Source organism: Ursus americanus, chromosome 3, assembly GCF_024610735.1.
Source record: "Ursus americanus isolate L20-20 chromosome 3, mUrsAme1.1.p, whole genome shotgun sequence".
NCBI lineage: Eukaryota > Metazoa > Chordata > Mammalia > Carnivora > Ursidae > Ursus > Ursus americanus.
The window spans coordinates 96040695-96062785 of record NC_142129.1 but is presented as its reverse complement, the minus strand read 5'-3'; the positions used below and the strand labels follow the sequence as shown (position 1 = coordinate 96062785).

Below are 22091 nucleotides of genomic sequence, written 5' to 3'. Positions count from 1 at the left end.
TCCTAGTAGCCAGGGCGACTGACAAAACATAAGTACAAGTGACTGGGTGGGGCTCACAGACAGCTTGCCTTTCCCTGCTCCCTCCTGTTTGTTACCTGGAAGGAGGATGTGATGGGTGGAGCCACAGCAGCCATTCTGAGACCAAGAAGATTGTAAAGACTTGAGCCACTGAACCAGTGCCAATAACCATGAACTTCTGGACTTTTATTACATATAAAAAGTGGATATGCTTCAGTCGATGGATATGCTTACATCAATGTGTTTGATGTTCTGTTACTAAGAGATGGACATAGCTCATAACTGAAACAGAAGATCAGAGATATGAGAGAAGAAAGAAATCCCCTGGAGGAAGGTCTCAGAAGGGAAAGAGATCGTGGGATTGTCGCATAGGAAGAAGAAAGACAGTTGATAAAGAGGCAAGTTTCCTTCTCAGAAACAGAAACAGGCAGAGAAGGATGAATGGTAGTTTGTGAGCCCACCCTGAGGGGTGGATGGAGAGGCAGCTTCTCTCATCCGGGGATATTGGAGACCACATGTTAAATGAGTGCGTGTCAGGGCCTTGATGAGAATGAGGGGGTGGAAGCACTGCCCAGAGGAAGGTCACAGGAGAGCGCTGAGGGCGCAGACACAGGGACACAGGTGACGACGCGGGGGGCGTCTGCAGCAGCGCGCACCCGGGTGGCCCGTCGAGCCCATGGCTCAGGAGTCTCGCCGGCCGCACCGGGATCCCAGCTCCACCACAGGCCCCTCTCTGCGGTTACCGAGTGGGGGCCATCCTGAGAACATATGCCACAGAACGAAGTGGAAACCGAAGGCCCAAGTTCAAATCCTAGCCCCTCCGCACACTAGCCGGGAAGATGCTCCACGTTTCTCTGACTCATTTTCTATTCTTGCAGAGGAGAGTAATACTAAGAGCAGCTCACAGGGGTGTGAGGAGGAGAGAGCTAGTTAGTGCACAGAGCACTGAGAACTGGCACCGAGTACCCACACCAGTGATGCCTCCTGACATTACCCCCGGAGGCTAGGCGATCTGTGCCCAGAGCTCGGCCCAGTACGGGAAAGATCACATGTACTAAATGGTCACCAGACAGAAGAGGAGAACCAGGACACATAGGAGAGGGGGTCACCTGGACACTGGGGAGCAGAGACAGGAAAACAAGGGTGATCCCCGAGAAGGGGCCAGACCTCACGGATCGAAGGCGCCAGACCTGCTGATCAAAGATCACAGCTTATCGATGCAAATGTCATAAACTGTGACTTTTCTTGGCCAGAGAGCAAAGGGGAGAAGGGCACTTTGCCCAGTTCCCTGAGCCTGAAGGGAGGCCGTCCAGGGCATGGGAACAGGGGGTGCTGACTGGGGAGGGGAGGCCCCCGGGAAGAGTGAAGACATCCAGGGTGGGTGCTGTGGCACGTTGGGGAAGGAGGGAGGCTGAGGCTGCATCTGAGCGCTCTGGGAAGACCTCACGGCCGGCAAGAGGCACGCGGCTGACAGGGGGCAGGGACACAACTTCTCAAGTCTGAGAGGCCAGAGGTCACGGCAGTGGGAAGGAGGCAGAGAGGCACAGGGACAAGGCCAGCGTGTGCGAGACCATGGGGAGAATGCCACTTTCCCCAGAGAGGCCGAGCCCCTGACCTCCTGTACTCTGAACCCCGTCTGTCCGTCAGGCCAGGCAGCCCCAGTGTCCGACAAATCTTCCCGCCTGGACGCAAGATGAGATCAGGGGTGGCTGGCTCTGGCGGAGCTGCTGGGGGCAGGAAACCCAGGCCGGAGTCAGGAGAACCCATTAGATGGTCCAGCTAGAAGTCTGTGGTCGGCTTCTTCACAGAAATGACCAAAGTGTGACCACGGTCGCTGACCTTGGACTTGGTTGGTTCTTATGAACAAACAGCATTTAAGCAATACGCAGGAACTGTACAATGAGATACAGTGTGAACTGCTGTAGAAATATCACACAAGATGCTCTAAGAAGTTCTAAGAAGGTCTAGAACTCGGGAAGAAAATAGGACACCGAGTTAGTAAATGAGTGATTTCTCTTTTCTTTTATTTTTTTAAGACTTTATTTATTTGACAGAGAGAGTTCACAAGTAGACAGAGCAGCAGGCAGAGGCAGAGGGAGAAGCAGACTCCTGGCTGAGCAGGGAGCCCGATGCTGGACTCGATCCCAGGACCCTGAGATCATGATCTAAGCCAAAGGCAGACACTTAACCAACTGAGCCACCCAGGTGCCCCAGTGAGTGAATTTGGAGGCTGGCAACATTAGTCCTCCTGGGGAGTCAAAGCCTAAACATCCCAGGACCATGACTGTTCTCTGCGGGGTGGTCCTCCTGCATTTTCCCAGACAAGGCGCCCAAGACTGGCTGTCACTGCCCTCAGATGGCATCTCTGAAATAGTGTGGAGGTGGGGGCGTCCAGGAATGCTGGACCGATGGGAGATGGAGGCTGTGCTCTCCCAGGGCGCAGGGTCCAGCTGGAACAAGGCAGGTTTGGGGAAATGGAGCAGTGCACAGACAGACCCCGGGTGGGGAGGACGCACTTAGATGCCGAAGAAGAGGAGCTGGTCGTGGCTGGGAAGCGGTGAGCAGGGGGAGGGAAGTGTCCAGCGCAGGTGAGGCCAGGGGAGCGTGGGAGCAGGACTCAGCGTGTTGGGGGCAGCGGTGGGATGACGTTCAAGGCCGGGGTGCTCCAGTAAGGAGTGCACGGGGGAGGCTGGGGCAGGTGTCTCGGGGCCCAGAGAGCCCCTGCCCTGCCCTCCACTTGGCTCTGCGAGTCTCCTCCATGGGGCTCCTGCAGCTCCTGGGGCCAGCTACCCCATGAGGCAGATGTCTCCCCACCCAAGCCACGGCCCTGTGCACCCACCCCTGCATCTCCACAGGGAAACCCCTCATCGGAGCTCAGGACGGTCTCTCCCAAACGCTGTGTCCCCAAGGTGCCGCCTCAACCCCTCTCCCCAGAGGCTCCCTCACCCCTGCTCTATCCACATTGTCTCCCCACTCTTTTCAAATGTCCTCAGTCCCAAATCCCAAGATGGCCTTGACTCCTCCCATTTGGTCCCGTGCACCGTCGGGAGGAGTCAGGGTGGGGGGCAGGTGCACGGGACGACTTCCACGGGCTTAGCTGTAGCTTTCATGCTCCCGCAGGACAACCCCCACAGAAGCGCCTCCCCCCGCCTCCCCAGCCTCTCCGAAGACCACACGTGGCCTGAGCTAGGCCCTCCTCCAAGTGCCGCACACTCGCCTGGCCTCGCGGTGACCTGTCCCCAGCCGGGGATGCTCGGACAGACAGGCTGCGTGATGGCTGCAGGGGCGGCAGACCAGGGCCCCTTGCAGATGCCCAGCGGCCCCTCACACACAGCCCCGGGGCTCTGCACAACATGGGCCCCGACTGAAACTCTAGAGTCACCGCTCCTGGTCAGAGCACGTGGAGACACCATCAGACATTGAGACAAAAAACCGTGTGCCATGTGGGGGACAACAGGGTTGGAAGCCAAAGCACGCCAACGAGCATGCCTATGGGCTGTGCGCACTCAGGACCGTGTGCACAGAGAGGAGGGGAGAGGAGCCCACACTCTCCACGCAGCCCCTCAGCCTCAGGGACCTCAGCGGGCACAGGTGCTGGGGGCTCCCAGGTCCAGGTCAGGATGAACCCTTCACTTTTTATCTCCTATTACGGAAACATATGTCATCAGTTTATTTGCTGCAGGAAAATACCAACTTTACAAATTATCTCTGGCAACGTATTAAGTTCGGTGTTGCTGTGAATCGCGCACAAGCCAGTTCTTGCTTCACATCATTGTACAGTCCATACATTCCTAACAACCCGCCCTCAGCCACAGGATGCGTTATCGGAACTGAACCCGGGAGTCGTGAGACTGCGAGCACGCAGACCACGCCAGCTGGACGAGGATTCTGAGCCTCCTCCGGCTGGCTCTTCCAGCCAACTTGCAAAAAGCTCGAGAGAGGCAGGCAGCTAGGCTGAGACATAAATCACCTAACAATCAGGCACGGGCTATAAAACTTTATGTAAGCATTCATAAAGGTTAGGGAGTGTGAAATATTATTTTTCTTTTGATGACACTTATTAAAGGTGAGCGGAGTACATATCGAGAACAGTTTCCAGCAGGTGGATCTGACAAGTGACCGATCCGACGCGGCAAGCAGGAGCGGGATTGGCTATCCCGGCAGCACCTGACTCCGAGCCCCCAGAAAATGGATATTCCCTCCCCAGCACGGCACATCAAGCACTCCGTAATATTTGCTCCGTGAAGTAAACACATTTCAACTTAATATATAGATCTGTTTAACAGATCTCTGCCTGCAAATTCCAACTTCAAAAACTCTGAATGAAAATGAAAAATTCATCAACATATATAAATAAGTTATTCTGTATCAGAAACAAAAGATTAAACAAGTTAAAAGGAAACCAGAAACTGTGAAAATTGTTTAAGTGACACTGAATTTTCAAAAAGCGCAAGACTAGGACAGAAACATGCTTGTCGAAATTGGCAGCAAAATCAGGACGATCCCAAAAAGTCAACGGCAAAGACATGACAAGACAGTTAGCAGGGAAGAAATCAAAGGGGTGAGGACACACAGGAAAAATGCTCAGTCCTTACTAGTGCAGACAAAAATCAGCCACAACAGCCCCGTGCTCCCTCCTGACACAGCGCAGACCCGTTCACAGCACGGCGGTGGGCAGCTAACAGAGGCCCGCGATCCACCCTGGACAAGGGGCCCAGGTTCGCCAACCTCTGTGTCAGCGAGGACAGTCTTCTCCTCTCTTCATCGTGACTGTCACAAGGAGCGTGCCCATCCTCCCGGAAGACGCCGTGAACGTGGTAGGGAATGGCCGGGTCCACGTGTGTCCCACACACCCTCACCTTCTCAGCCCCTGTCTCCCTTCCTCCGCCGCGAGGGGACTGGACCACGCTCGTGCCAGAGTATCACCAGCTACAGGTGCATCACGCACCGACTTACACTAAACAGGTCAACGGAAAGAGAAATATACACACAACATACATGTATACATACAACACACATACCTGTCTTTAATGTGCTGGGGGGAGCCAAGGCACCTGAAGCTGCCGTTGACCATGATGGCAAGTCTCGTGCAAAGAGCCTCGCACTCCTCCATGCTGCGGGGAAAGACAGGAAGGGCGTGAGCGAGCCGTGCCCTGGAGACGCCCCGCTTGGACCAAACAGTTGAAACCACAAGTGGACCAAAACACTACTGGTGCGAATTCATGATTTTTCTCTCTGTGTCAATATCTATATACAAACCTCAAGAAACCCCCCCAAAAGCACTTTGTAGATGGATGTTTTATTTAGATAGCCCATGACACAATTATCCAAAAACCTGGCAGCATTTCAATATCCGAGGAACCACAGTTACGAGGACGGAACCTTTTAGCGCCAGTACAAAAATGTAAACTAGAGACAACTGACCTTCACAGAAAACGTGGAAGTTTTATGAAAAATAAAAGCAATAAGATCTACTAATGAACCTAAACGAAATCTTCAATCAATAAAAAGGTGTGTCAAGAAAAGGAAAACGGTGAATACGTTTTAGAAAAAGGAAATTATTATAATATGAAAATCACTGTTAAATGAAAATTATTTCACAAAATATATGATATATGTATCAATATGAAATGTAATAAGTGACTTTTATATAAAATACAAATATGAATTCTATTTTACTATAATTTATTACATAAAATAAAATGACATTGTAATTTGCAACTATAATTTAGTTTGTAATATTATGTAATATTATCTCGGTCTAAAATATGTAATAAAGATTTGTAACTTGTAACAGCATTATTATAATCACATAGAAAATAACAAATTATAATAAGGATATAGTATAATGCCAGTCAAACTTAAAAAGCATATCTTCAAAGTTATTTAGTGAGAGGCAGAAAGACTGTAAATAGGAAGAGAAGTAAGCCCCAGAAACTATTAACGTTTGTCTTAAGGCTCAAATAAATTCTTTTTTTAAAGATTTTTATTTGTTTATTTGAGAGAGAGCAAGGATAGAGCAGGGGGATGGGCAGAGGGAGAAGAAGCAGACTCCCCGCTGAGCAATGATAACGCTCAAATAATTTAAATAAGGCAATATGCTAAGGAATTAGAAGGCAGATCACTGGAACCAGATAAGACAGTGGGGAAGGAGACAATCACACCTTAAACACCTAAGCGATCAGGACCACGGGAACGTTCCTCCTGAGCACGACAGCAACAGAAGAAACTGTGCAAGAAATGTTTGGCAGCTGACAATGCAGAATTACAAACTTCTAATAAATGTGTCAAAACACAGCAAACTAGGGGCGCCTGGGTGGCACAGCGGTTAAGCGTCTGCCTTCGGCTCAGGGCGTGATCCCGGCGTTATGGGATCGAGCCCCACATCAGGCTCCTCTGCTATGAGCCTGCTTCTTCCTCTCCCACTCCCCCTGCTTGTGTTCCCTCTCTCGCTGGCTGTCTCTATCTCTGTCGAATAAATAAAATCTAAAAAAAAAAAAAAAAAAAAACACAGCAAACTAACATTTAAAAAAATTACAACAAACGCAATTCATAAGGGTTGATAGTTTCAGTATAAAGAACCGATACATGTTAGCGTGAACACAGAACAATGAAAATGCAATCCAGGAAAAAGGGCAAAGGGAGACCGACTATTCAAAGAACCGCTCACAGGTAATACACATACCAACAAATTAGAAACTCAATCACCACATACGCGATCTTAAAATCATTTTCCAGCCAGCAAGCCATTTGCCATGGGTCTTTTCGTATGTTGTACAGGAAAACACTTTTTGCCCCCATCTCCAGTGCAAATAAAAACAATGATTTCTCAGATCATAAAAATACCCAAAACACCTTCTCCGTGATCCTAAGAAGGGGCATCTGATATTTTGCTAGTGGGAGTGAAAAACTGGCATAACTCCCCAGAAACCCAATTTGGCAATAATCTCTTTTTGAGGCATTTACTTTAGGAAACTCAGAAAGTATGAATGAATATAACAAGTTTTTTATAATAGTAAAACTCCAGAAATCGGTTCCACAATAAGAGAATAAAATACTCACATAAAGGGGAGTGCGTCCATGTGTTAATCAGCCACTAAATGGGGTTTTCTAAACTCCATTGCACAGGGAAAAAGTAATGATAGAGCAACAATAAAATGACAACGCATGTCGGGAAAAATGCACATGTATGTGAAGAAAAACCGGGAATGAAAAACACAAAAAGGTATGATTTTGACCACACTTGAAAAGTGAGGTTAATGGTGGAATGTCTCTCCTTCTGTACCTCGCTGCACTCTCCAAATCACCTATAGGGAACATGTATTGTTTTTGCTGTTAGGAGATGGACATAAAGCAGTCTGCTCGTCAGGTCACGGCACGTTCGGATCAAGGTTATACTGGTCAGCCTTCCGTGCGCTGGAGATGGACGTCACCGTGAAGTATAATTTCTGGGTCATGCCTTGAAAGTCAGTTTCAACCATGAAGATGAGGACAAACTCACAGGTGACTAAGTGACATGGCGGCAAGACCCTGCATCCTTGGATGATCTTGGGCTCTGGCACAGCCCCAACATGAATTGTTAATGGGGAAGAGAAGTACATGGCTGGTCTGAGCCACAGCGATTTGGGGTCTTTGTTGCAGCAGCTTAACATGAAGTGGAAGGAACATATGCTATCAACATCTAAATATGCTTTATGCACCTTTCTGCACAAACATGTCTTTCACTGTTGCTTTAATTAATTTCAATTTAAAACAATCTCATTCCATTTTTATGAGTGTGTGGTAGGTGCTCTAATTGAAGCAGGACAATGCGAAGCCTCTTCTGTATTACATCCTTGAACAGTGCCGATGGGCAGAGATCCACATGATAACGGACCTCGGAGGAATAACTTGGCAGTTTCAAGTGAACTATTATTAGCTGTCAAACAGATAAGGTCCGAACAACAGGTGGGTACCACCACACCACAGCCTAGGGAGAAGAGACGGTGAGATTTTGATAATTTTCAGCATCAAGAAGAATATATGATGCCAGGGGCTCGACATCAGTGAAGGTCATCTCTGACTATTTACTCAGCAAATGAACACCGCATTTCCTCCGGGTGGCTAAGCTTACTGGAACGGAACTCTAGTCAGGAGGCACAAAGATTTAAAGGCTTATAATGGAATGTACAAGTCAGAGTTTGAGGGGCAAGCAAAAAGCCCTCCTGGTCATTCTTGGATGGATTCATTTTTTTAAAGATTTTATTTATTCATTTATTTATTTATTTATTTATTTATTTATTTATTTATTTACTTACTTACTTACTTATTTGAGAGAGAGAGAGAGAGAGAGCAGGGGGAGAGGTGGAGGGACAGGGACCAGCAGACTCTGCACTGAGCGTGGAGCCTGATGCCAGGCTTGATCCCAGGACCCTGAGATCATGACCTGAGCCGAAATCAAGAGTCCGACACTTAACCGACCGAGCCACCCAGGCTCCCCGGATGGACTCACTTTAATTCCTCTGAGTACAGTGGGCAACATTTTCCCACCTCATGTTTTACTGTGATCCTCTCAGTAAGGAATGATGAGAGCAACAGAGACAGGGACTCAAAATTAAGAGGAAACTGTGTGATTTGGAGACTTCTCAGCTGAAGGCAGCTGTTTTAGAATCACAGAATCAACCACCGGCTGCCCTACTCTTCATTAATCGTGAGTCATTTAGACCTTTGTATTGCATGAATATGGACAGATTTATAGAAATGAAGACACATCGTTAACGTGAAACCATGTGAACAGGAGGACATAAAACAGAAATTACAGTGACGTGTGGTCTTTCTGAGAACGGTCTGCAATCATTATCTGCTCTATGGAATTTAAGGGGCATTTTTAATTTGACACCCATTTATCCAATCTTAGAACCTACCTACGAACATGAGGACTTAACACATGTCAGCATAATGAGCACAGGAATGCAGGGAGTTTCTGGAATCGGCACGGCCAAAAGATCATTTTCAGCCAAAATAGAAGGTGGAAGATGTGCCAAATTTACTTCGATGTAAAATTCTATTTTCTGAAGAGACACAGAACAAAGACAAAAAGGCAAGCGCAGGACTTTCAGCTGCAGCCAAGTTAAAAAAAAAAAAAATGGCAAGGCTCGTCTCCGAAAAGTGATTATAAAACTGGACCAAATGAACCAAAACAACCACTTCAGAATTCTGGAAATTGACCAAAGGCACGTGACAATTTGAGAAACACAGGTGACAAACTGATGAATTGAGGGTAAGAAGACTGGTAATCCGTCATTAGCTTTACAAACATGCACCTGCTAGCAGGCAGGGCAGACCACGAGGATTGGCAGCTTCTCTGCACTCAGTGTGGACCACTGGGGAATGCCTGTACCCAGTGACATGGTCAGCATAAGTGAGTTCTGTAAGCTCAGCAAACAAGAAGGCCAATAGCTCCAGTACCTGGCCCGAGGTGGGCTCTACCAGGCTGATATTGAGTGGCTGGGGCATGCATACTGCTTACTGGGGCTGCATGTACACACAGTAGAGGTCAGAGAGGGGCCACACCAGCCACATGCTCCACATGAACCCAGGGGCCATCCAAGTACACAGCCCAGAGACCAGCAGAACCCAGGAGAAAGCAAAACTGGGCCATCTAGAAGAGGCCTGCACTTGGAATATTCTCCCCTGTGCACACACAGATCCGTTGGCAGAGAACACACTCTTTGCTGCCTTGAGGTGGCTGAGGGCTTCCTCTGCCCATATAAAATCGGGTGGCTCCAAGGACTCTGGGCTTAAAAACCGAGCACAAAATTTAAAACACAAACTGAATGGAGGCATCAGGAGTTACTCGCTGCAGGGGAAAGAGATTTCATAGATTCATCTCCGGCAAAGAAACAGTAAACACATATACACAAAAGGAACAAACCAAACAAAAACAAAAACAAATTAAAAAATTGGCAAAAACAGCAACTTTTGGGGATGGGGAGAAATCAAACCAGAGATGCTACAATTTATTAAATAATGTGAAATAGCCTGCTTTCGACAAAAAATTATAACCTGCAAAAGAAACCAGAAACTGTTACCCATACTCAGGGGGAAAACAGCAGAAACTGTTCCTAAGTGTCCCTAAATGCTACATTTAGCAGAAAAGAATCTTCAGTGAAGCTACTCTATATATATTCAAAGCACTAAAGAAAACAGTGTTTCAAGAAGTTCTTAATGACAATGACAATCAACAAATAGAGATTCTGAATTTGATTAAAATTATTTTTTTAGAAAAAGGACCAAATGGGGTGCCTGAGTGGTTCACCAGTTGGGCATACGACTCTTGGTTTTGGCTCAGGTCATGGTCTCAGGGTTACGCGATCGAGCCCTACACCCTGGGCTCCATGCTCAGTGGGGAGTCTGCTAGAGAGTTCTCTCCCTCCCTGTCTGCCCTTCCCACTCGTGCTCTCTCTCTCTCCAAAAATAAATAAACCTTAAAAAAAAAAAGGACCAAATGGAATTTTTTTAGTTGAAGAGTATGATAAATGGATTGAAAATTCCACCATGGGACCAACAGAAAAGTTTGAGTAGCAGAAGAAAGCATCAGTGAACTTGAAGATAGATCAATACAGATTATTCAGTCTGAAAAGAGAAAAAATATATTAAAAAGAAATGGACTGAAACCCATAGATCTGTGGAACACCATCATACACACACAGTACCAGTGCACGGGAAAGGAAAGGAAAGATAGAAAGAGCCAGAAAAAAAAAAAAAAAAAACAGTGGAATAAGTGCCAAAATGTCCCCGTGTTTACTGAAAAAGCATTAACCCACACATTCAAGAAGCACAATGCATGATCAAAGAGATCCACCCGTGGCCACATCAAAGTTGAACTGTGAAACTAAAAGTCAAAGGGGAATCCTGCAAGCTGCAAGGCAGGAATGACCCACGATGAACGGGGCAACATCAGAATTCACACTGGCCGGCTTCTTATAAGAAACAACGCAGCTGAGAAGACAGGGATGACACATTCACCTGGACAATGTGAATTAAAATCACACTTCGCCAGGATGGCTACAATCAGAAAGACAGAGTGTTGACAAGAATCTGCAGAAACTAAGAACTTCATCTTTGGTCCTAGGAACATAAAATGATGAAGCCTCGTCGGAACTACTGTGTCTTAAAGCATTAAACCCAAACTTACTACACAATCCAGCAATTTGGCTCCTAAAAACCATCCGAGACAAACAAAAACATACGTCCACACAAAGACTTTTATATGACTGTTCACAGCACATTAAACGAGAAACAATCCAAAGGGCCATCGATCAGGGAAGAATGGACAAAATATGGTCTAGCTACGTGACGGAACACCGTTCCGCACTGAAAATCAGCACGTGGCCGACACACGACACAACACAGAGGAGCCTCAAGGACACAGCACTGGAAAGAAATCAGATACAAAAGACCACACTTTGGGGGCGCCTGGGTGGCACAGCGGTTAAGCGTCTGCCTTCGGCTCAGGACGTGATCCCTGCATTCTGGGATTGAGCCCCACATCAGGCTCCTCCGCTATGAGCCTGCTTCTTCCTCTCCCACTCCCCCTGCTTGTGTTCCCTCTCTCGCTGGCTGTCTCTATCTCTGTCAAATAAATAAATAAAATCTTTAAAAAAAAAAAAAAAGACCACACTTTGGGGCACCTGGGTGGCTTAGTGGGTTGGGAGACTGACTTTGTCTCAGGTCATGATCTCGTGATCCTCAGATCGAGTCCTAGGGTTGGGTTCTGCGCTCAGCAGGGAGTCTGCTTCTCTCCCTCTGCCCCGCCCCCTGCCGTGTGCTCTCTCTTTCTCTCTCAAATAAAATAAATAAATCTTAAAAAAAAAAAAAAGATCTTGGGCAGAAAGGCACTCACACCTGATCTCAAGACTGGGGGAGGAAATCCGGATCTGCAAGAGTGATAGACAGGCAAGCGTGTGCCTGCGACAGACCACTGGGCTCAGACTCCAGCTCTGCCCCCTGACACCCATGTGGCCTTGGTTACATTGCCCAACCCGTCTCCGCTTCAGGGTCCTAACCTGTGCACGGGGGCTCCCGGCTACATCCCCACGGCAACGGTGCTGTCCGGATGTGGGAGCGTGTGGGCGGCATGGGCCTGGCCCCGGCTGCTCCACAACTCTTGCCAGCCCCCCAGCCTGGCCCCCCGACCAGTCGCAAGGGCTGTGGCTCACCTGTGGGAGGTCAGCACCACTGCACAGCCTCGCCGAGCCTCCTGCATGATCGTGTTCCACAGGAACCGCTTGGAGCAGGGATCCATCCCGGAGCTGGGCTCATCCTGAAGGAGAGAGCACATGATGATGGGTGCTGGGGCTGCACGCCAGGACATGCAGGCCCGGCTGGGATGGGGGGACCCCGCGTTGGCTCTCCAGCAGCACGTCTTCATGACACCTCGTGGTTGGAGAGGACGGCCCACCCTGCTGCACCGTCCACCTCCGTGGAACTTCCGAACAATCCACCGCGGAAAGACAGGCCAGAGCGGAAGAAAGCTTCCCCTACGTAGCATCATCAAGTAACGTGGGATTCTTGGAACCTGGAGGTTTCTCCTTCAATAAACACCAAAGCACTTACTGAACCACTTTTGAGAGAAATGGTTCTGGGCCGCGTGATGCATTTCTGGGCTTTTTGCAGTCAGGGAGTACTAAACACATTTTTCTTAAGAGCTTAGGGTCATCAACTTCCCTAAAAGAAAAACAGATGGAAAGTGGACAAAAAAATGGCCCTGAGCAGGAAAACAAACACCTGCACTTTTCTGCAAGCCGGGTGATATATATGCGTAGTTAGAAGAATAAGTCCATAGCAGCAGTGGTCATGCATCGCTCGGCGAGAAAGCTGATGGATGGCTCTACATTTTCCTGACCCCACGCTGGTGTCAGACGCGGGAACCACTTGCCTTTCCTCGGGGGAGAACTTGGAAGGCCCTGCGATGCATGTCTTGAACCAGATGCTCTGAACGCGTCCCCATCACCGCCATCACTACAGCCCACTGGGTGCCACGCACTTCGTGGCCATCATTCCGTGGCCTGCTTTCAAGGAGCCCAATACACAGGATTGAATCACGGCCATTTGCAGATCAGGTGGAGACATGCATTCAACATGCCAGGCCACGTGCGTGCAGGGAGGTGCTTCTAGAAGCCAGAATCTGGACCCTGGCAGCTGACTTGAGTCCGACCACTAAACCCCGAGTCTAGCGCCACCAAGGGAGCCGAGAGCAAGGCTGTGTGAAACAGGTGAGGGACATGTTCCAGGGCGGTGTTCCCGTCCTGATTCAAGACATGGAGGAGGCTGAGCATGGGGAAAGTTCTACAGAAGGTAACAGACACCAGGCCTTGTGAGCCCTTCGACGCGGGCCCCTGCTTGTATGGAAAACCTAATTTACAACCTGCTGAACGGGACAAGTATTCGTATTCACTACTGGGTGTCAGAATATGGCATGCTGACCCAGACCTTGATCTGGGACAGTGCAAAGAAGCACATTTAGAGCAAATAAAGGAAAATCAGCTGCGAGTCCAGAAGACACCCATTAATTAACGAGAGGCCACACTTCCAAAGCAGGCCTCTTAAATCCCCTTTAAAACAGTTTCCATCTAATGAACAAGAACAGAAAGGAGGAAAGAATTTTTCCCCACGTGTTTTGCTGCCCCTCTGACTTCGTACACGTGGACAGGTGTGGGATGCACCCCAGTGATTTGTACCCCGTCTATGGCACCCACATCGTGCCTTCTTCCTATTGTTTGTGACATCGTATTGCATGTGACTTTGAGCTACTTTTGAAATGCAAGACAGTTGGCTCTATTGTTTGATCCCCCGCCATCAGTTCATGCTTTCATCCAGCCACACTGGATTAGCTCCAGTTCCCACATAGATTACGGACAGCCTGGTCTCAAAGCCACTGCCTCCAAGCCCCACTTCCTGCTGAATGACCCACTTTCCCCGCCATATTAGTCCTGCACCTGACACCCACCGTCAAGACTCACCACAGACTCATGTCACCACAGCTGCGACAATCACTTATCCGCACACAGAAAAAGACTCAAAAAGAACATGTTAGATGTCAAGCGTATTTTGGTTACCAGATTATAGTTGGACCCTGGTGTTATTCCAAAATACTGCTGTTAATGGTAAATTTTTATGGAGTCCTCAGTGAGAAAGATAACAGGGACTCTATCAAAACATAATTTTTTTAAAAAAGTTCTGTAAAATTCTAAGGCTTTCTTAGATTCCGTTGGGAAATGTTGTCTTAGGGCAAAGTGTTTATTAGCTCAGAGAGCCCACACTGCAGGATTTGAATTTCCTCCCCGGAGGGGCATCTTGTCTGAAGATGCCCGGAGACCACTGGTCTCTCGGCTACTCACCAGCAAGAGCAGGTCAGGTTTGCCCAGCAGGGCCAAGGCTGTAGAGAGCTTCCGCTTGGTCCCCCCACTGTACGTGGCCACCAGTTTGTCCACGTGGGCCTCCAGGTGTAGACGCCTCACAAGGTCCCCGACAACCTGCAGGACAGGCGCTGTCCGTGAACGTATCCCCACGCACCAAGGGCCCCCCAGACCCGGGCTCTCAGCCCTACATGCCCTCCTTCCTCCCGCTGCCCCTGCCTACCCCCCACGAACACATCCTTTCCTGACCCCAGGCTGGCAGAGGATAAGCAGGTGGGCCCCTGCAGGGGTGCTCAGGGCAGCAGAGGGCACCAGAAACCCCATCGAGCCAGGGCCCGATGCACAGCCACCCTGGGGCGGCCAGAGAGATGCAGGCGAGCCCAAAGCGAGACCGAGGAGGAAGGGAGGGAATAAACCAGGGAGGGGGAGGGCAGGACAGGACTTCAGGGAGCAGAGAACGGAGAAGAGGATTTTCAATATTCACAAGGACAAGAAATGTCCCCTTTCCACCGAGGAGCCACTGCCGGAGGCGGCCACTTGGAGAGACGGGGAATAGAGGGAGTGTTTCTCACCGGCCACCGCCAGGAACAGCTGAACGAAGCCAGGAGGACAGTGACCGTGCGCCACCCCACAGGACGGGGGTTCCGACCCCGAGCACACACACGGCACGTCCCGCCTCCTCTCTTCCTATCCCTGCCCCACCTTCACCTGCCCTGCTTCAGACACCCCGGGGCCCCCAGTCTTGTCCTCGTCTCTGTCCCCTCTCCCCTCCCCAGTGGGCAGCATATGCCCATACAGCCCTTCTGCTCGAACGCCCACCACAATGCCCGCCACCCTACATTTTGTCTGCTTTCCTTTCCAAAGCGGTGCAGCTTCCTCTGCGGCCGCGACTGAGCTAAAAACACAATTTAAAACTTTGACAAATGTTTTCTACGTAACTTTTGTGACGACAGACGCATCGCCACAGATCATCATATGATCAAACTGGCGGCGATCATATCTTAATTCAAATTTAGGAGAGGTGGGGAAGACTCTGTGTCCCGAATACGAATCAAAGGGAAGATAAATGGAAGAAAATTTAAAAATAAAGTATATATTTAAATGAAATATATGGACTAACGTTCATGCTTTTTTGGATGCAGGCATACAAGTTGGGATACTCCTAATAATAATGGCGATGATGTCATAACAAGAACGTCTGAAAATACTGGCACGATGTTTATCCTCCCAAGAAAAGCCCCGACAGAAAGCGCTCTCCGGCTTTATTTGTGCCTCCTCAAAATAACACAGGAAGAATTAAGAATCTCGAGGACTGGCCTAGTTATCAAAGAGTGTAAGTCAAGGGGACACAGGGAACTTAGGAATAAACTCGCCAAACTATAAATGCTGATGTTTATGGAACCAGGAAACATAGGTCACGTTTTCCCAATTCCACAAAAGGTCAATGTTGGGCACCTGGGTGGCTCAGTCAGTGAAGCATCTGCCTTTGCCTCGGGTCATGATCTCAGGGTCCTGGGATCAAGCCTCGCGTCAGGCTCCCTGCGCAGCGGGGAGTCTGCTTCTCCTTCTGCCTGCCGCTCTCCCCCCAACTTCTGCTCTCTCTCTTTCTTTCTAATAAATAAATAAAATCTTTAGTTAAAAAAAAAAAAGGTCAATGTTGTAGCCTACACATCCCGGGTTCAACAGCCGCAGGAAGAGTCCAGAATACATAGGAATAAATGCATCGGTTCGATCCCATACTTCTTGAAGTCATATTTTCAGAAAATCACAGAATATAGCCTGATAAGTACATTCTTGCAGTTTTCCTGTACTTGGGACTCCTGTCAACATTGCAGCAAACGTCAGGCACTAGCAATGGTTGGCAAAATGCCATGCCAACCCCTAAATGTATTCTGCTTAAGGAATCTCTCTCTCTGCTATTAGGTGTTTTTCTTCCGTAAAGTTCTCAGCTGTTCTACGCTTAAGGCAAGAGTTTGGGATTCATTCATCCTTGTATCCCCAGTGTGTAATCATGATCCACACTTAGCAGGAGTTCTGTGACCATCACCTGGACCAAAATAAACTGCCCAGAGGTGCACACATGCTTTATTTGCTTAAAAAACCCAATTCCTGTGCACTGCCATGCTGACAGCCACGGCAAGGGTTCCCGGGAGATGAAAGATCAAAATGAGGAGGATAAAGGGGGCCCCGGATTTAAGACAGAAAGCCTTTCTTCCAGCCCCCTCCCCACAACTTTCTTCCTGGTCCCCATTCCTCCTGCCATCACTTCTGGCTCCTTCTAGCAAAACCGTCTGTGAACGGAAGAAACTTTCAGGGTTAAGAGGCACGTCTGTGGAAAAGCAGTAGGTAGTGAGACACAGGGTGGGGGGGGGGGGCGGGTGTCCCTGATAGGTGAACACAGCAGTGGGGCAGAGGGCTCTCTGCCTTTTCTATCCCAGGGAAGACCACACTACAGAAACCCCAGTCCTCATCCCCAGCAGCACTGTGGTTCGGTGGTTCCGGTGTGACACTTAAATTATTGTACCCGTTTCTCCAGCATCACAGACCATGTCACTGCTGTCTCCTGAATCATTTTGTTATAACTTGATGTAAGTTCCAAAAAAAAAAATCAGGTTCATTGAATTCAGGCTCAAACATGGACACTAGAAAACTATCCAGTGTGGACAATGGGGAAAAATTGAAAAGCATTCCATCAACCTGCCAAGCCTGAATTCAAGCCAAATGAACACAGCCTCTCTTTCCCATGTAACTGAACCTTTGGAAGGTTCAGGGGGAGAGGAAGAGAACTATACACAAAATACCAGAGACTGGGCCGTGTGTGAGCTGGGACAGCGCGGCACAGAGGAGCCTGGGCGCTGAGGGAGGGAGGGAAAGACGAGTACAGGGGGGCTGTCAGGAGGGACTTCCCGCGGGCACAAGGGGGCCTTCCTCTAGAACCACAGAGGACACAACTAGCGCTGCCCAGGGGAGTGAAGGCTGAGGTCAGCCTGGAGGAGAGAACGAGGGTGAGTAATAGATATGCCAGGAAAAGACCCCAGCTCCAGGTCCTGGCAGAGCGCAGGTGTGGGGTTCACCCAGGGCAGCTCCAGCCCTGAGGAAGATGTGGAAAGGGACCCCCGAGCCAAGGGGCCACAAAATAACTCCACATAGTTTCCACTCCCTTAGGCACCAAAGCGGCGTAAAAGTAAGACCGAGCTGTTCAGGGCACAAGAGATTCCATGGTACTCAACGAGCAGCTCAGCGTCGGGATCACGTCCTCATCAGGAACGCTTACTCTGGAGCTGATTTATCAGATTTCAAAAGAAAACCCCACCACCTTCTAGCCATGGGGCTTAGGCAGGTTTCCTATCCTACCTGCGTCTCGCTTCCCCATTTGCAAAATAGGGAATAAGCATCTTATCGACCTCACACGGTCGCTGTAAAATACTTAGAATAGCGTCTAGCCCAGAATGAATACTGAAATGTTCTTCCGTTAGTGTGTAATAGTCCCTTCTGGGCACATTAGAGCGGACACGCCTGCACTCTATCTCCCGTATTTCTACCACGGATGGGAGAGGGCCGTGGGTGATAAAGAGGCTACCTCCCCCGGGAACACACGTGCTGTCGTCTCAGAAAGCTCCAAGCAAGCAGTAATGCTGTCTGCAAAATAGCTGCAGTTTCGTGCAGGAAGTGAAGCCAGTTCCCAATCTGGCACCATTAAAATAACTTTCTCCGTGGAGGAGCTCCGAAAAACGAGCCCGTAAGACCGCCGAGCATCAAGAGGCAATCGCCCTGGACGACAGGACGCGCGGAGCCCTATTCTATTAAGCAGAACTTCTGCGAGTGCGCATTCCCCCCGGGGCCAGCGAAGGGGCCTGCGGATGGCGTCTGCCAAGCAGCTGCCTCTTTCATTAAACACCAGCCAGGGGGAGCTGACAGAGATAAACCCCTTCTGAGGACCGAGCTCCTGATGAGTCCTGGGTTTCAATAGCTGCTTAAGCACGAGGAGCAGACCTCCAGGGGCAGACAGTTGTCCTGGCTTGATGAAGATGGGAGGTGGGGGAAGGGACCGGGGCTCTCCGAGGACAAAGGAGGGTTTCTGCTTTACTCGCACTTACTGAGCATCATAAGAAATGAAGGCTGAAGAAGGATTACCCAACAGCACACGGGATGAATTTTCGTGGGCCAGCGAAAGCGAGGCTGTTAGTTTTGTCTCCCGTGAATTCTGGGATGTTCCCTCTCTTACAGAATCTCATTGAAAATGCACCTTCTGCTCCTTGTTCAGAATCCAGAAATGCAAGGAGCATTCCAGAATCTCTACAAGGGGCAGAAAAGGTAAAGCTGCAGCCCCAGCACTCGCTATTCCAGTGGCTTCCACTTGGCACGTCCTCTGAGCTGTCGGTCAAGGCTGTCAGCTCTGCTTGGCTGACTACTGCTCACAACAGGCAGAATGGCAGCAGCCTCTGGCTTTCTCACAGCCGTGCCCACCCCACCCTCCCACAGAGACGGTGGAGGGGAGCGGTCTGCGGTTTCTGCCACCTCTCCATCCTCCAGAGGCCCCCCAGGGAAGGAGCCGGGCAGGCAGGTGTCAGCCCCTCCACCCAGAAGTCCTCCTTCCAAGAGCCCACCCCACTCCACGGGCAGCCTGAGCCCTTCTCTGTGAGCCAGGGGGAAGGTCTGTAATGCTTGCTCTCGAATAAAAGTAACAGTCCAGTAAATGCAAAAGGCACTTGGAGAGGAGACGAAGTTGCAAATACTGACAGCTTTAACCCCAAGTGACTTCGGCCCTCAGATCTATTTTAAATACATAATTAAATGCAACGTTAACACATTTACTGTGTTTTCTTCCATGTAATCAGATTGGAAACATCTTTCTGGTACATTTATCTGGCACCGTGGTTCCTTCTCGAGGGGTCAGAGAGCTCTGTTGGGACCGGAGGTGTTGGCCAAGCATTCCTTAGCGGGACGCTTTTCTGGAAGACTCCAGGGAGTTTACCTGAGGGATGCTGGGCTTGGGAATCCCACGGAGGCAACAGTAATAGTGCAGGTGTTCCCAGCCGGTCAGGAGCTCGTCCAGGGCGTCCTGCTGTGGACAGTAGCCAATGCGCACACCCGCCGTGCCCGCCAAAGACAGATCCACGACCTCTCTGCGAAGAGAAACACCAGCACAGTCCAGAAAGTTCGGCTCCCCAGACAAACACCCATTTCTTCAACCCGGCCCATCCATGAGAAGTTCACGGCAGCCTGTCTAATGCAACTAATTAATAGAGCATAAATGGGTTTAATGAATGAGTAGCACCCCACGTGTCTATGCTTGGCTCTGAGGCCACCATCACTTTTTATGTTAAAGAAAAATATAAATAGGGGCGCCTTGGTTAAGCATCTGACCCTTGAACAACACGAGGTGTTAGGGGCGCTGACCCCCGGGCTAGAGAAAATCCACATATAAGTCTGACTCCTTCAAAACCGAACTGACAGCCTATATTGGCAGAAAGCCTTACTGATAACAAACAGCTGATCGACACGTATTTTGTATGTTATATGTAGAATACATCACATCTTTAAAATAAAGTAAACTAGGGGCGCCTGGGTGGCTCAGTCAGTTAAGCATCTGTCTTTGGCTCAGGTCACGATCCTGGGGTCCTGGGATCGAGCCCTGCTTTGGGCTGCCTGCTCTCAAGGAGTCTGCTTCTCCCTCTCCTCCCCGTTCATGCTCTCTCTTGTTCACTCTGCCTGTCTCTCAAATAAATAAACGAAATCTTTAAAAAGAAAAAAGTAAACTAAAGAAAAGAAAAGGCTGCTAAGAAAATCATAAGGAAGAGAAAATATTCACAGTCCTGGATTTACTGAAAAGCCAACATCTATCTGTGTCTGTGTGGACCCACAACCTTCAAAGCTGTGTTGTTCAAGGATCACCTGTACAGTGTCAGGCTTTGTTCTGAACCACTGCTTCTGGAAAAATTTCAGTCCGTTAGTTTATTTTCTTCCTATTCCATATTTTATTTTCCATGCTGGTAAAATACAGATCATATGAAAGTTATCACTTTAGCAATCGTAAGGTGTAAAAGTCAGCAGTACGAAGGACATTCACGAGGTTGTGCCCCCATCTCTGCCATCTGGATCTGTGACGCTTTTGACCCCACAAAAGGAAACCCTACTCCCAGATAGTGGTCACTGTCCCCCAGCCTCTGGCAGCCACGCATCTGCTTTCGTCTCTGTGGATTTGCCTATTCCGGGAGTTTGCAGAAACTGAACAAAATAGGCTAGGCCTTTTGCAAGCGGCCTCTGTCACTTGGCATGTCTTCAAGGTTCCTCCACGTTACAGCATGAAGCTGTACGTCATTCTATTTCCTTTTACTGGTACACATGCGCGCAGCAGTTAGTTTTTTAAAAGCACCACCACCGTTTCGATAAAACAGAAGCCCGCATGTTACAGGGGTCCCTGAATTAATGAACGGACCAGCTCCAATAACTCTGTCTTGCACCTGGAAGGGTACCATGTTTATTCATTCTGTGACCATTTGGCATAAGAGAAAAGAACCACAAAAAGAAGGAAGAGGGGAAAACATAAGATTTAAAAAAAAAGGAAGAAGGGGAAAATAAGACTAAAAACAAGGAAGTGGGAGGTAATCATTTTTGTAATGAACAGAGGTCCAACTGTTCGAGCAGCTTCAGTTTACAGGAAAGTTGAACAGAAAGCGCACGAAGTTCCCACACCCTACCTCCCTCTCATCCAGAGTCTCCCCCATCCTTACCATCCTGCATTGCTCTGGAGCTTTGTTTCAATTAATGAACCCATATTGAGACACTGTTGTTCACTTAGGTCCATACTTTACATTAGAGCTCACTTCTGGTGTCGTACATTTCTGTGTGTTTGGTCAGATTCACAGCATCGTGTATCAGCAGTATCACGAGAACCTCTCATCGCCATAGAGATCCTCGGTGCCCTGTCCCTGTCCCTCCCTTCCTCCTCCTCCCCAGCAACCACTGATCTTTCCACTGTCTGCATATCTTTGCCTTTTCCAGGATGTCACAGAGTTAGAATGACACGGTACACAGCCTTTTCAGGTTGGCTTCTTTCATTAGTGATACACATTTAAGGTTCCTCCACGTCCTCTCATGGCTTGATAGCTCGTTCCTTACTGATGAGTAACATTCCATTCTTTAGATGCACCCCAGTTTATGTATTCATTCACCTACTGAAGGGATCTCTGTTGTTTCCAAATTTTGACAATTACTAATAACACTGCTGTAAGCATTAGTCTACAGGGAGCGTATTTTGTAAGTTCTCAGATCATCTGAATAAATACCCAGGAGTAGGACATGATATCGTTAAGACCATGTTTACTTTTGTAAGAAACTCACAAACTGTCCTCGGTAGTGGCTGTACCATGTGTGTTTCCAGTGACTAAGAGCTGGTGTTACTCCCATCATCACCAGCATTTGGGATCTTAGTCATTCTAACAGCTGTGTATATATTTGTTGTTTGCATGTGTAATTCTCTAGTGACGTACGATGTTGCACGTCCTTTCCCGTGTAATCTGTTCATCTACTTTAGTGAGGTATCCCTTCAGATCTTCCGACCATATTCTAATCGGATTCTTCATTTTCTTATTGTTGGGTTCTTTGTATCTTTTGGAGACAACTTTTTTCAGATACGTGTTTTGAAAATATTTTCTCCCAGTCTGTGGCTTG

At 48.7% G+C, this 22091-nt stretch overlaps 1 protein-coding gene across 1 annotated transcript in view; it reads right to left on the bottom strand.

The window, feature by feature from the left end:
- The window catches only part of ABCA13 (ATP binding cassette subfamily A member 13), a 368906-nt gene that overhangs the window by 22689 nt on the left and 324126 nt on the right, over positions 1–22091 (bottom strand). The window contains exons 56-59 of the mRNA XM_087861234.1: positions 19393–19543; positions 14400–14534; positions 12219–12322; positions 5040–5132 (exon numbers count right to left, since the gene is read on the bottom strand). Of these exons, the coding sequence (XP_087717360.1) occupies positions 5040–5132; positions 12219–12322; positions 14400–14534; positions 19393–19543 (483 nt within the window). The remainder of the gene's footprint in view (positions 1–5039; positions 5133–12218; positions 12323–14399; positions 14535–19392; positions 19544–22091) is intronic.